The sequence below is a fragment of the Chrysemys picta genome, chromosome 3, assembly GCF_011386835.1.
Source record: "Chrysemys picta bellii isolate R12L10 chromosome 3, ASM1138683v2, whole genome shotgun sequence".
In the NCBI taxonomy this organism is placed as follows: Eukaryota; Metazoa; Chordata; order Testudines; family Emydidae; genus Chrysemys; species Chrysemys picta.
Genome location: NC_088793.1, coordinates 19,001,004 through 19,014,702, shown reverse-complemented (window position 1 = coordinate 19,014,702; position 13,699 = coordinate 19,001,004). Strand labels below are relative to the sequence as shown.

Below are 13,699 nucleotides of genomic sequence, written 5' to 3'. Positions count from 1 at the left end.
GTAACGACAGCAGTGCGGGCCCAGCAGTATCATGGTTGGAGGTACCAGGAAGACAAAACCCTGCGGTCCCAATTGTATGACCTCATCCATCTCGCACAAAAGTGGTTGCAAACAGAGTCCCGGAGTCCGGAAGAGATACTAGTGGTTCTGGTCATTGACCGATACCTGAGGGGACTACCACCAGACCTTCGTGCCTGGGTAAGCCAGAACGAACCCTCCACCTATGATGAGGTTGTCGCCCTGGTAGAGAGGCGAAGGACAGCGAGGGAGCTGACCCGACCAGTTAAGGAAGAGGCACCCCGGGTTAAACTAGCAGCACCAAGCCCTAGAGTTCGGGTGACTGGGCCACCAGAAGGGCCCAGGTGGAAAAAAAAGAGAGGCTGAAGGCCCATTAGAGGCCACAAAGAGTCAGAGCACTGAGGGAGAAGAGGATCGTGATGTTAGACTGCCCAAACCAGGAGACCGGGAAACGCCTAGGGCTCCATACAGATGTTATGCCTGCGGGGAGTGGGGACACATAGCTGCAGTGTGTCCCAATGCTGAGGAGCCTATGCAGTGTAACCTGGAGAAATAGGCAGATCCATGCTCCCTAATCCACCTTATAGGGGTCTCACTAACCCCACACATGTATACCAGACCAGTGAAACTAAATGGGGTAGGGACCACGGCACTGGTTGATTCGGGGAGTGCTATCACGCTTATCTCAGGGAAGCTCGTGAAGCGTAGTCAGCTGCTGCAAGCTAAACGTACGGGGATAACATGCGTCCATGGGACAGTTAGTTACTATCCCACCATCCCAGTAAAAATCGAGATCCAAGGGAACACTACTGAGGTAGCAGCAGGTGTAGTCCCTATACTCCCATACCCGGTGCTCATAGGGAGGGACTTCCCAGGGTTTGGAAACTTACTCCCAGTAGGGGGATTGGAGAAAGATGGGGACCCTAAAATTGATGAGGCATCCACAGCGGATTGTCAACCCCCAATCTTCTCTGAAATATCCCCAGATTCGTTCTCCACTCCCAGACAGGGTAGAAAGACAAAAAGGGAAAGAAGGGCAGCTAAGGCCTTGGGAACCCGAATACTGACCCAAAGCCAGAGGGTCGCTCTTGTAGGTAGGCAGACCCGGGTTCCCCCAAACCTCCCAATTGACCTGGACTGTGGGTTCTTCCAGAGGGGAAGGTCTCTGGGCTGTTCCCCAACCCACATGGTGAATCTCTGAGACAAGAAAATCCGCCAATAAGCTCAGGACCCACCAAGATAGAGGAGGAACTTTGTCACACTCGGTAAGAGCAAAATGCCGTAAGTTGTGGACTAGGTGGGGAAAAAAAAGCAAGCAGCTTTGGACTAACTAAAATCTTTAGGCTCAATATAGGTGTATCTCACGGAAAATCAATGGCCTATGCTTAAGCCTCTTTGTTTTCAGTTTAAACCGATTTTTACAGAAAAATTCCCAGGTTTTACAAAAAGTATTAATTCAGTTTTTTTCTGATTTTCACCCTACTTTTGTATCATTCAAATATAAAAAAATAACTTGTTTTATTAGGAAAATAGAATAGATTGCATGAGATATATGTACAGTGGAACCCCGCTATAACGCTATCATTGGGGTCCAAAAAGTTCAATCGCGGTAAATGCGAGGTTGCGTTATAACAGGGTTCCACTGTACTTGTGTTCAGCTTCCGCGCCCTGGCTAGGGGGAAGGAGGGAGCGGGGGGAGAGAGAGAGAAGGGGGGTGGCCAGGGCTTCCTTCAGCTGGGGCACTGGCCACTCAGCCCCTCCTGCCGCCAGGGCCCGATTCCTGGGGCGGCACTTGGGATTGCCGGCTGGGGGAGGGGGACCGCGGTGCTGGCCGCACTCCAGCCGGAGGTCCCACTGGGAAAGCGGGGCTAGCCGCGCTCCAGCCGGGGTCACGGGGCTGCCGCGCTCCAGCTGGCGCTCTGGCCAGGGGAGCAGGGCCCCCGAAGACGACTGCCGCCGGCCTGCTGCGCCGACTGCTGGGAGGGCTCCGCGCCACTCTACTGCCTGCTCCCAGCAGGGCGCTCCCCTCCTCCGCGCTGCCGCCCCCTACATTGGTTGGCGGGGAGGGAAGGACGCAGGCTGGAGTGGGCCCTGCCGGGGACAGAGGTGAGAACCCCAGGGCCGCGCCGGGGCTGCAGGGAGAGTTGCTCCTGCTGCAGCCGCTGGGGCATGGATCCCAAACGCCCTGCGCCTGCCAGACTCGCCCTGCGCCTGCTACAGCCACCAGGGCCAGACTCGCCCCGCGTTATAAACGAATTCGCGTTATCATGGGGCACGTTATAGTGGGGTTCCAGTGTATTACAATAATATATTAGTCTGCGTATATATGCAAAGTTGCCTGTTGAAGTAAGGCTACGTATTAATCTAGAAGATACACACAACAAACAAACATGCACGCACGCAAGCTCTGAAGTGCATGCAAATCTGAACGTACTGATGAATCTCACACCCACCACATACACACTTCAAGCTGTTCAAAGATGTGATACAGATATTTTTCTTCCTATTTTAATGTATCAGAATACATTTCAGAACACAAGTATTCGAAAGTTTTAAACAAAAACAGGAGAAAAGGATGAAGTTGAGTGTATCGATGCAAATGGTGTGGCTCAATTATTAAATGTAAATATAAGCTAAAAGTTCTAAGTCTATAACAGTAAATTGTCTATTCAAATGAAAAAAGTTTTATTTGGGGATTTGAGATAGATTATTTTCTTAAACTCAGGTGGCATTCTGTTTTGAGTTCTGTTTTAGTTCTGCAGCAAACCTCACCGATGAACAGAATTCAAAGCATTAATCTACTGAATACTTTTTCCCCTGTTTTTCCATCCACCAAAATAAACCCTGATATTTACCGAGAAAAACTATTAAAAATTGTTTGCACTGATTTTCACCTGTTTTTGTTGTGGTAATAAACACTGATAAATTCCTGGGAAAAAATAAATAAAAACCAAAAACGAAGGGCCCCTACCTACGATATACAGGAAGTCAGAGTAGATGATCTAATGTCCCTTCAGACCTTAAACCATGAAAAAAAAAAAATCAGTTACATATGTACTCTCCATGCGTGCTGTCATATAGATGTCATCATGAGACGTTCCAACTGGAATTACAAGGTTCCTGTGCTCCTCTGGTCACTGAGGAAAGCTCCTTTACTGTAAATTCCAAGATAGATTTTTAAGAAAATAATTAAGGAATTCCTTTGGGGGTTCTTTTTGACACTGGATACATTAAAAATCTTTGTAGCAAATAGTAATATAAAAATAAGAAATGTTTATACCATACTGAAAAGACACCTTATTTTTTAAAAAGTGTTTGCTCTAGTATCTAACTTTAAGAGAATACAATATTAGTAAAACAATCCAGAAAAGGATGTCATTCTCTGCTCCAGCATGTTCATAAAAATTCCTCTTGATCCCAAACTTCCTGTTTCAATCCCTGGGTAAATTCAATTTTCTATTCTTAAAGAAGAGATTTATGGAGGAGATATTACATTTGTCTCACTTGTCAACTGAGACTTTTTTTTTTGTACTTACTAATAGCATGTTCTTAGTCATATTTAATAAGCTACCATCAATGAAGGTTTAGTTAAAATGCCACAAAATACAGCATTTGAAAAAAGTGAAAGTCATCTTACCATTGTAATTCCAAGACACTTATTTTAAGCAAAGGCAATCAATGATTTTTTTAAGAAAAGGTTAGTAAGCTTCCAAATCACAAAATGTGGGAAGAAATGTTACCATGTCTCTAGAAATATCAATAAATCACTCCTTTTTAAATGAAATCTCCTTCAGACAGATATCACAGTTCAGTATAATTCTTAAGTGCGCAAATATACTGCGAAGAAAGTGAATTAACCCAATGCAATATAAAATACAAATAAACCTAACAGAAATATTTTTTAGAACAAATATCTCGGAGACCCAGATATGTAACACAAACACTTCCTAGGACTAAGAGTACAGTATTTTGACTTCAAAGTGAATTAAACCAAATGTTTAATCTGGAACGACAGCACAGCTACGTAGTTAATCACTCCTGACATTCACTAAAATGAAAGTTTTTAAATATTTCATTCTAAGAGCCCTGAGATAAAGAAATAAATGAGCTTACCGTTTCCAAAGACATTTGCCTGAACACACCCAGTGTTTGGGTTTTTTTTGTTTTGAGGGAGGAAGAAAAATGCTGTACCGAGCAAAGTTCATGTATTAACCTGAAAAGGTTCCTGGCTCAGTACTAAGTTTGTAAAGGCAGCTGCATGCACCTGTGCAGGAAAAAAAAATCCTCTTCTCCAACATAGTTCTGATGCAGATTTGTCCTCCAGAGTGAGCTACTAAAGCAAAATGGCGCATATCAGAGATCTACTCGAAAAGGTAGTATGTTTATATACCCAAAGTAGCACCTCGATCTATTCAATAAGCTTGCCTACCTTAACTCACAGAAACTGCTAATAAATCCATCTGTTGCTCCTCCCTTAGACTACTGCCTTGAGCAAATGATCAAACTAGTTCTACTACTAACACAGGAAAAGAAGCAATCATTTAATTCAGAGATTAATATAAGTAAAATGGGAGGCTCTTTTGCTTTGCTACATTTTAAGTATTGGGCAGCTCTTTTTCTGTAATCAAAAGATGTTTTGAAAAATAATATTCTTGCTGCTAGACCAGCCAAGTGCACAATAAACTAATCAAATTTCAGGAATTTCCAGATGCTGGAAGGAACCCAAGTTAAAAAAAAAATTAATAATTTGTCAAAATTTTAACCTACTATTGTTACAAGTAACACCTGAAACTGGAGAAAAAAGATCCCCCCAAATCCTTCCCTCCCCCATTTTCTTCATGTACCATATTGTTAAATGCATGGTGTCACTTCTTTTCCTGTACAATAAGTTTCCATGGGTGTGTACGTAGGTCTTCCACAACACAACTAGGTGTTTTTAAATAGGAAAATGTGATTCTAAAACCAAAAAATGGACTGGCATACATTTATTACTTGATTTAAAAACAACAAACAAACCCTCATCAGAATCACAGTTCAAGTTGAGTGTCTCTTAAAGGAGTTTATAGAGTTCTCAATTTTAAGTAACTATCATGAAAAAAGGCATGTCTGGAGTAAAAAGTAGACCCAATGGTCAGGAAAAACAAAACAATGTAACAATATCCTGCTTAAGAGTGTCCAAATAAGAGGTTCCCAAAATTTTTTGAAGTTGGAAAGCCATGTGCCTCTAAAGGAATTACGCAACATCGTACACAAAGAAAAGTGCAGCCTGTGTCAACAAGACGTGTATAAACCCTTAACAGGATATTTAAAGAATTATAGAGATGAACCTTATTACATGTGATTAAATACAAAAGGAGGTGAAGTGTACCTAAAGATTGCTTTCACTGCACTTTGTGGAATACATCACTACTCTATAATGAATGAGAGACAAAAGATTTCTTGTTAAATCTACAGCTGAAACATTTAGTAACTCCTACCTATTGTGTTAAAATAAACTTGTGAACTGGATAGCAACAAATTATTCAGCCACTCGTATTCTTCTGTAGTTCTAAGATCACTAAGCTTCTCAGATGATTTTAGTTCTCCTTTTAACACCCAGCATTTGCAATACCTCACAAGCTCCAAAATATTTTTGCCTGATCAAATTGCCCTTTTTCGTCAGACAAACATTTTTGCCTGGATCTATTTTTTGATGGTAGTACTGCAACATTGGCACACAGATTTACTAACATATTACACTATGCAGGCTCCGTCGGCAGCCCAGCTTCCCGCAGCAGGGTCAGCTTATGATCCTGTGCTCTCTTCCTCATACACAAAATAATGTTACCACATGGAAACAATCCAGCAACACAAGCATGTAGTGTCAGGGAAGTGTGGCCAAAACAGGAGTCAAACCTGCAAGGAGTGCCTATTACCAGCTGGCACTCTAGTGGCCAGGCATCACTGAGCTCACTTGGACTTCTGCCCTTCTTCAGGATGTTTACCTGCATAGGTAAGTACTGTGCAGGTGCAAGAGGAAAACTGTGACTGTGCTAGGAGCAACAGAGATCCTTCCATAATTGCCAACAGCATATGCAAGGGTATTTTCAGTGTCCTCATCATCACCGTACCATCCATGAAATACACTTTCAACATTTTTTCTCTCTATCCATTGACATTTGAAATTAACATAATTATTCAGTTCCTTGTTTGTACAATACTGCCATTAATCTTATCATAACTCTGCAAATAGGATTCGTCAGCTAACCTGTGCTTTCTTTACTACAGCTTTAATAGCAAAGAGCCATCTATGAGTATAGATCTCACACAAAACTAGTATTCTGTGAGATTAATGAGTTTAAATACCCCACAAAAATATTAACAATCCAAATGCTACTCCCACTAGACTAACCAAATTAGTTTACCCTTTGGGGTTCTAAATGATCCTAAATAAGATTAATTGAGCCCACTTAAAAACTATAAAAATACCGCTCTTTGACAAAGACCAAAAATAGTAATTACGTTTATTTGGACCAAGCAATATTTTCCAAACATACGTGAACAAAGTTGGGCACCTAAATCAGTTAAATGATTTTCCACAGATACTGACCAAGTCCCAATATCACTTTTTCAGGCCACTTGTTTAAGCTTTGACGTAAAAGCTGTAATTAGTTAAAAAGAATTTGGGCTACGGTAGATTTAGTGACACACTTATGCCACCCGTATCTCATAACGGAGCACAAAAGGGATCTGGGGCATCTAACACATCAATTAGGTATACACCATAATCCTCCGATTGACATTTTGGTTGTCCTTCAGGCAGGCAAGAATCAGCCATCTGTTGCCTGGCAGCAGTTGTGAATTGTCCTTGGCTTCCAAGCAAGAGGATTTTTTCCCTATTTGACATGACTAATGAGAGAGATACAAGTAACCTCATAGACTCATAGACTCATAGACTTTAAGGTCAGAAGGGACCATTATGATCATCTGGTCTGACCCCCTGCATGCTGCAGGCCATAAAACCGTCCCTACCCCTTCCCTGGACTCTGCTGTTGAAGTCCCCAATCCTGTTTTTAGTGACTGCAATCGGCAGAGACCCTCCTGCTAGAGATCCCTGCCCCATGCTGACAAAGTTGGCAACAGCCAGCAAGTCTGGACCAATTTTTCCCCATCTTTTTCCAGATGTTTTGATGCAGATGAGCGTTTTTGGTAAATTATGTATAATTTGCCTAAAAGCAGCAAGCATTTGAAAATGTACTGAAAAGCTGTCTGGTTTTATCGGAGCTTCTTTACGAAGCTCGACAGCCTCTCTTGTTACTGTATATTAGAACATCTTATACAACAAGGGCAAGGGATTCAAATTCTAATCCATCCCAGGTTGGTAATGACAGAGTTACCATGCAATACCTGTACAATGGGTTATATGACTGGCTCCATCCAGTGTATATACGGCAAAAATCACAAGTGGTCCATAACCTGAAGTGCACGCACACCCTGGGGATGCGAGATGCCCTTTTTGGGGGTGCGAGACATGCAAGTTTTTTTTTATGACGGTAAATCATCTAAACATAAGTACAACTACTTTGTTTCATCAAACCTATGTATTTATTAACATTATACATGTTTTAACAATTAAAAGCGGGCTGAGCGGGGCAGCCGGGACCCCAGCTGGCACCAGCGTGCCAGTAAAAATCGGCTCGTGTGCCACCTTTGGCACGCGTGCCGCAGTTTGCCAACCCCTGACCTACAGTCTATCACCTATTCTTTAGCCTCAAACCCATTATCCATCATATGGGATAGTCCAAATTGTGACCAATTTGCTACAAGGCCAGTTCCCTTAAAGGGCCATCCCACTCTGTGAGGCAGTACCATTGTTGGTAACCTCCACAAGGAGATGAAGGGGTGTATGGGCCACAAAAACAAACTCTCCTTCTAATCGTTATGGAGAAATAGTCCCCTCCAGGTGAGAGGCAGAATAGTAACGTTTGTGCAGCCTGTGCCAAAACATTCCATGAATAAATGGAAGGATTCATAAAAACAGTCTTACTGATTGCCCTAGAAACTGAGCATTTAACTATCTAACACACTCAGGTAAAATATCTCCATACACCACCTAAAAAGGGGTTGGAAGAAATTCCTCCATCAACTTCCCTCCCACCTCATCGAATACCCAAGGTCTCCAACAGTGCAACCATATCACTGAAGCCCAGTTCTAATTCAGAACACTAATTCTATCTACGCAGGCACCAGAATAAGTTATATGCATAAATATATAGAGCTAAGCAGACAAGTACTAATTTGATTTCAAAAATCTGTTTCTAGTCCAACAAAATCCAGCTGAGAGATTATTCAGCGGCCTAAAGCAGCTATATCAATGTTTCATGACAGAGGTACAGTGAACATATTCAAAACAAAAACGCCATCTACAAATCAAATCAAAACATCTATGTAAAGCCAGACCACATACACACAAGGAGTTAAAAAATATATGTATATATCAATCTGTTGGTGTAACCATAGACTCAAACCCTAGTCACCTCTGCTTTGCAGTTAGTAAGAAAGACGGTATTGTGGTTTAGCCACAAGACCAGTCAGAGACCTGGTTTCTATTCCTATCTCTGACACTGTCTTCCTGTAAGTCATTAGGGAAGTCACTCTGATACCTCATCTATATAACTACTATAATAGTTTCACACCACCTGTAAATTCAAAGAATTGTATTATACAATAAAAACAAAATTTTTGTAAAGTAGCCATGTGTACTTACAGAAAATATCTTGGGCCAAACTGACATTGCAAACTGGAATTTACATCAGCTCATTGTGTTTGTTGTGGTTTTTTGCCTTTTCCTTTATCTCTCAATGAAACAACGGGAGGGAAAAAAACCCACCACTAAATAACTAGACTATCTCAAGAGGAATATTTTGAAAATTCCTCTCAGCATAAAGTATGGAATTGTCAATCATTTTGCTATTTCAACAACTAATCAAAATAGAAAAATTTACCAAAGTTTAAGATATTTAATTAAATTAAACACTAGACAAGTTTCCAGTTAAAATTTAAAACACCAAAACATAGTAATCGGTATATTACAGGTCTGCACAGAGTTCTATTTTTTAAAGAAACCAAATATAAATTATACTTCACAAGACAGTAAGAAAAGAATCTTGTCTAAACTCTCATCATAATTTCTAAAACTGTAAAGGTTAAACCAAAGAATCCTACAGAGGCAGTCAAAAATCAGAAAGCACAAAATGAAGTGTCACTTCTCAGCAAGGAATGCTGTGATCTAAACCAGGCAAACAGCTGGCAGATTAGGCAATCTTCAAATTTCAAAAGTGCATTATGAACCAACACACATTAAAGATCAAGACCACTACACATGGAATATAAGTGATGTAATATACCATATTGGAACAGCTGAATGTTTGACACTGGATTTATCAGTCATACTACTGGAGGTACAAAGTACTTCGTAAGAAGCAAGCAAAAATCATTTGTGAATCAAGCTAAAATAAGGCATTCCTCTTTTCCCCTCAAGGCTAAAAATAAAAGTAAAGCTTCTTTAAAAAAATTCACAGTAATATATTTAGGTTTTATTTAATTAAGTTGTCACAGCAATGCCCCAAATACAAACAGAAAATGGGCACAATTGGAAAAAGAAAGGATATAGTGTCAATATACAGACGTAAAATTGCTAAAGTGAAAGTGAATAGACAGCACCATTATTACTTTTAACTTTATTCTGAAACATGAAAAGCATTTTTAAAAAACACTAAAGAACCAGATCAGTAAAAAAACCCCACGTAAAATGGCCACAAAAATGTATCTTGATACCAATGTAAATGCTATGTCATTTCATTTAATATATTTAAATAACAAATGAGCTGCAATGTGATGGTAGTAATAGACTGAGATTAACACAAAGCACTTACCTTAACAAAATTGTCAGGGAACATGCCCCTTTTTCCATTTAGCTCCCCTTCTAACCATCCTTCCTCTTCTAGTTTTTTCACATTTCTGATGATTTCTCCAACTCGAATTGTTAACTCATCATCATGTATGGCATCATAGTCATACTCCACGATATAGTCAACTGAGAGAAGGAAGAAAAGAAATAGTCAATGCTCAACTCAGACATGTGGAAATATGACATGTCTTATTTTAATGCACTGCATTCAGTGATTTATACATAAGAGGGACCTCGCAATAAAGAGTTCTTTTGACCAATTTTTTTTTTCAAGTAAACAAGGGGCCAGTTTTTCAGAACCTCACTTCAAATATTGTACATGTGATTTTGTACACGCTCATGTGAATGTTCAATTGCCTCCTATGCACACAGATTGTATTATGTGCCCGAAAATAACAGTGCATGTACAGTTCTATTTGCAAAATTGACACTTCTTTGAAAGTTTGGTTCAAGAAATGTTAATCACAGATTTGCACCAAAAACAAAACACATTCCATTATGTTTAAAGTTTGCATAATGGGCATGGAGACAACAGCTTTAACTTGGACACGGCAAAGTTTAGTCATGAAAACCCTGGCAATATATTTGCATACATCTGTTGCACAAAAACAATGAGAACTGCATACAGCCAACTTGTATCTTGTTTGGTAATAAAGAGGGTATTATTTTTTTTCCTAGAAGTTCTGTTTTATGTCTGATGATTCCATTAATCACACATGTCCGTTAAGACAGCCTTTCCATTGCCAAGCAGAGTGTTTATACCACTGTGATGGGTTGCCCCCCTGTAAGGTGACACCTGATGTACTGGGATACCACTGAGCCTGCCTGTTCCACCTGCCTGGGCCCTCTTTACCCTGTCTTGCTGAGCCAGTCTCTTAAGCTTCCTCTAGCAAACACCCAGGCAGGGCCTCACCCAGCTGCAGACAGACACTGAGAACAGCTCTGGGAAGACTCAGCTTAAGGGACTTGCCCCAGCACTCAGGTGCCCACCTCCCTTGGAGTGCAGACCCAAAGGTATATTGTCTTGCGCTGTATAGAAAAATCTGCACAGCGCAAGCTCATAAAAATTCACCCTCTCCCTCAATGTGAAGAGAGATGCACAGCTTCTTGCCCCCCCCCCCAACCCCCATATGGATTGCACAAATCGGGTTATGTTATAAACAAGAAATAAGTTTATTAATTACAAAAGACAGATTTTAAGTGAAAGGGATAGCAAACAGAACAAAGCAGATTACTAAACAAAACACACGAACTAAGCTTGATTCACTAAAGAAACCGGTTACAGAAATGTAATTTCTCACCCTAAATATTGAATTAGGCAGGATGCAGAATTTCTGTAGTCCTCCATTTACCATTATTAATCCCTTTAAACCATCAAGTCTTTAGCAGCCAATTCATCAAAGGAGCTAGTACAAAGGAGATGGACAGAGGTGAACTCTTCCATGTCCTAACACTGACAGATAGCTCCTCAGCCAGCTACCCCACCACTCGTGGTGTAGTAGGCATGCCACAGAAGAGCTCTGCTACACCATGCCAATCCTTCACTGGAATAAGTCAGAGTCGCCTCCAGCCTGCTCTGACTCCTGCCAGGGCCAAACTCGTGCAGAAAACCGGCTGTGGCTCCCTGACAGCTTCTCAGGATGATCAAGCTGTAGGTTGGAAGAATATCTGTGCTGAATTTTCAACAGTCCCATCTTGTCAATTAAAATGCTCTCAACCAACATACATCTGACAACACCTCCAAAAAAAACCTCAAGAAGATATGACTTGATGTTCCTGATATTTTGCTTCTGAGCCCGGTTTTAATATTGTTCGGTTTTTAACCCCTCTAGCCTTTCATACATCCATATAGCAGCCAACAAAAAAAGCACAAACCCGGATTTTAAGAGAGTCCTTTGCACGGCTGCTTTAAAGAACTTTCAATTATCCCTGCAGTGATGATTTTAAATTACTTATTTTCGTACTTTCACAAAGCTCCTACTAAGCTATTTCATAAATTCTGCTGAAACATTTCGCGTTTCTAGGAAAGTGGAAATGAGTGTCGCCCATCAAAAATAAGATGAGTGTTTTGGCTCTTGACTATATCATATGCCAAAAAGGTTCTTGTGATTACTGTGATAAAGTCTTATCAAGCAAAAGTATTGTCAAGTTTATTCAATGTTAGGCCTAAAACTTCCGGAAGCCTCAGAGGCCAAGCACACCAACCAGAGCAAGTGTAGCAAATTCGAACTAGGAAATATTGTAGACGTGTGGTCAGCTGCAAAAAGCAGGCTTTGCAAAATTAGATACGGACTTGTGGTCAAGGTGTAAAGCAACCAAGCGCTTCTTTAGACTGATTCAAATATTTTTAATGTGGACCTGTAGTCAAGGTGTAAAGCAGCCAAGTACTTCTTTGGGCTGTTTTCAAATGTTGTGTGTCTGACACATTAACCACAATTAAGACAATTGGCTGTATTCGGAAAATATGAGCTTGCACCTGTGCATAGATCATAGTTTCAAAATAACGACAACTACCACAGTAAACATTTGGCCTAACCTGATTTGTTGACCTGCATCAAAATATGGTGGGTAGACGAGATAAGATGTGTGACGCCTCAGGTGGGTTTGTGTGTGTGTCTTGGTCTAAGAGGTCGTTCTCTTTGATTGGTCAGACCCACACCCCCTGAACCGAGGAATCCTGAATCACACCCACTATCTGTACCTGGCCAGTGCAAAGAGTGGTCGACTAAAGGATAACGTATTTTCGGCAGGGTAAGGTTTTGAACTAAAAAAGTTTGGTTGCATGCAGTATAAAGTAACAAAGTAAAGAAGTCTGGGTTGCTCGAGCTAATTTGATCTCAGGTTGTGTTGGCACTTCTGTATTACAAATGATAGTGTCAGGATAATTTGATCTCAAGTCATGTCAATGCTGCAGTATTATAAATAGTAGTAAAATCTTAATAGAAGTTATAAGTTGCTGATATAATAGTTTTACTTATGTTTGTGTTCACTGGTGGCGGGAACAGTACATGCAATAAGTAGTAAATAAGTAACAGTAGATTTGCATGTACTTGTCTCTGCCTTCAGTATCACCTGCCATTTATATTCATGCTAATACTATGCGTTATAGTAGTAAGTAATTGATGCATAATATTACCTGTACTTGTGCTTGTTTGCAATATAACTTGCCATTTCTATTAATCCTTATTCAATGCTGGTCTCTACTTCTCCTTTTCTTATTCTGTATGTGTCGCATTTATAGCCGTAAGTCATTAAAAACCTTTTTTGAGGAATAATTAGTAGTCTTAGTTTTCTCTTATACGGACGCTGCTCAACCTCATTACATCTGTGGTGGGTGGTGGGAAGTAGTGATCACCCGGGGCCCCATTGGGGTCCTGACGTGTGCCTCCTTCTTCCTTTATCTCCGCAGTTCTATAGATGAACAGTCCTTAATATAGATCTGAAATGTCCCACAATGGTATTTCATCTCAAGCATGTCCATTTTTTTAATATGAGCCCTGGAAAATTGAGTGGCATCCAGTATCATCTCACCAGCAGTATGAATTGCATTTAAGGCAAAAATTCAGATTCTGTAACATCATTTTACCATATCAAAGAATTGACGCTATAAGCACGAAATCAGCTTTTAATAGTCATATTTTGAACTTGTATAGTGTCTGCCTGCCATCCAAAGAGATAAATTTAACCTCGCTTCATCCCTTCAAAATCAACAAGTACATTCCAATCCTAAAG

The 13,699-nt window shown here is 40.6% G+C and overlaps 1 protein-coding gene across 3 annotated transcripts in view; it reads right to left on the bottom strand.

Annotated features, from left to right (window-relative positions):
* CD2AP (CD2 associated protein) overlaps nucleotides 1–13,699 on the bottom strand; it is a 135,012-nt gene that overhangs the window by 97,228 nt on the left and 24,085 nt on the right. For 2 of the 3 annotated variants that reach the window (XR_010599371.1, XM_008163082.4), the window contains exon 2: nucleotides 9,933–10,093. Coding sequence is in view for 2 of the 3 variants with exons in the window: in XM_008163082.4 (XP_008161304.2) it covers nucleotides 9,933–10,093 (161 nt within the window). In the remaining variant the exon portion in view is untranslated. Of the gene's footprint in view, nucleotides 1–4,131; nucleotides 4,446–9,932; nucleotides 10,094–13,699 lie in introns of those variants that run through there. The other variant, XM_024101047.3, reaches the window with a different exon arrangement.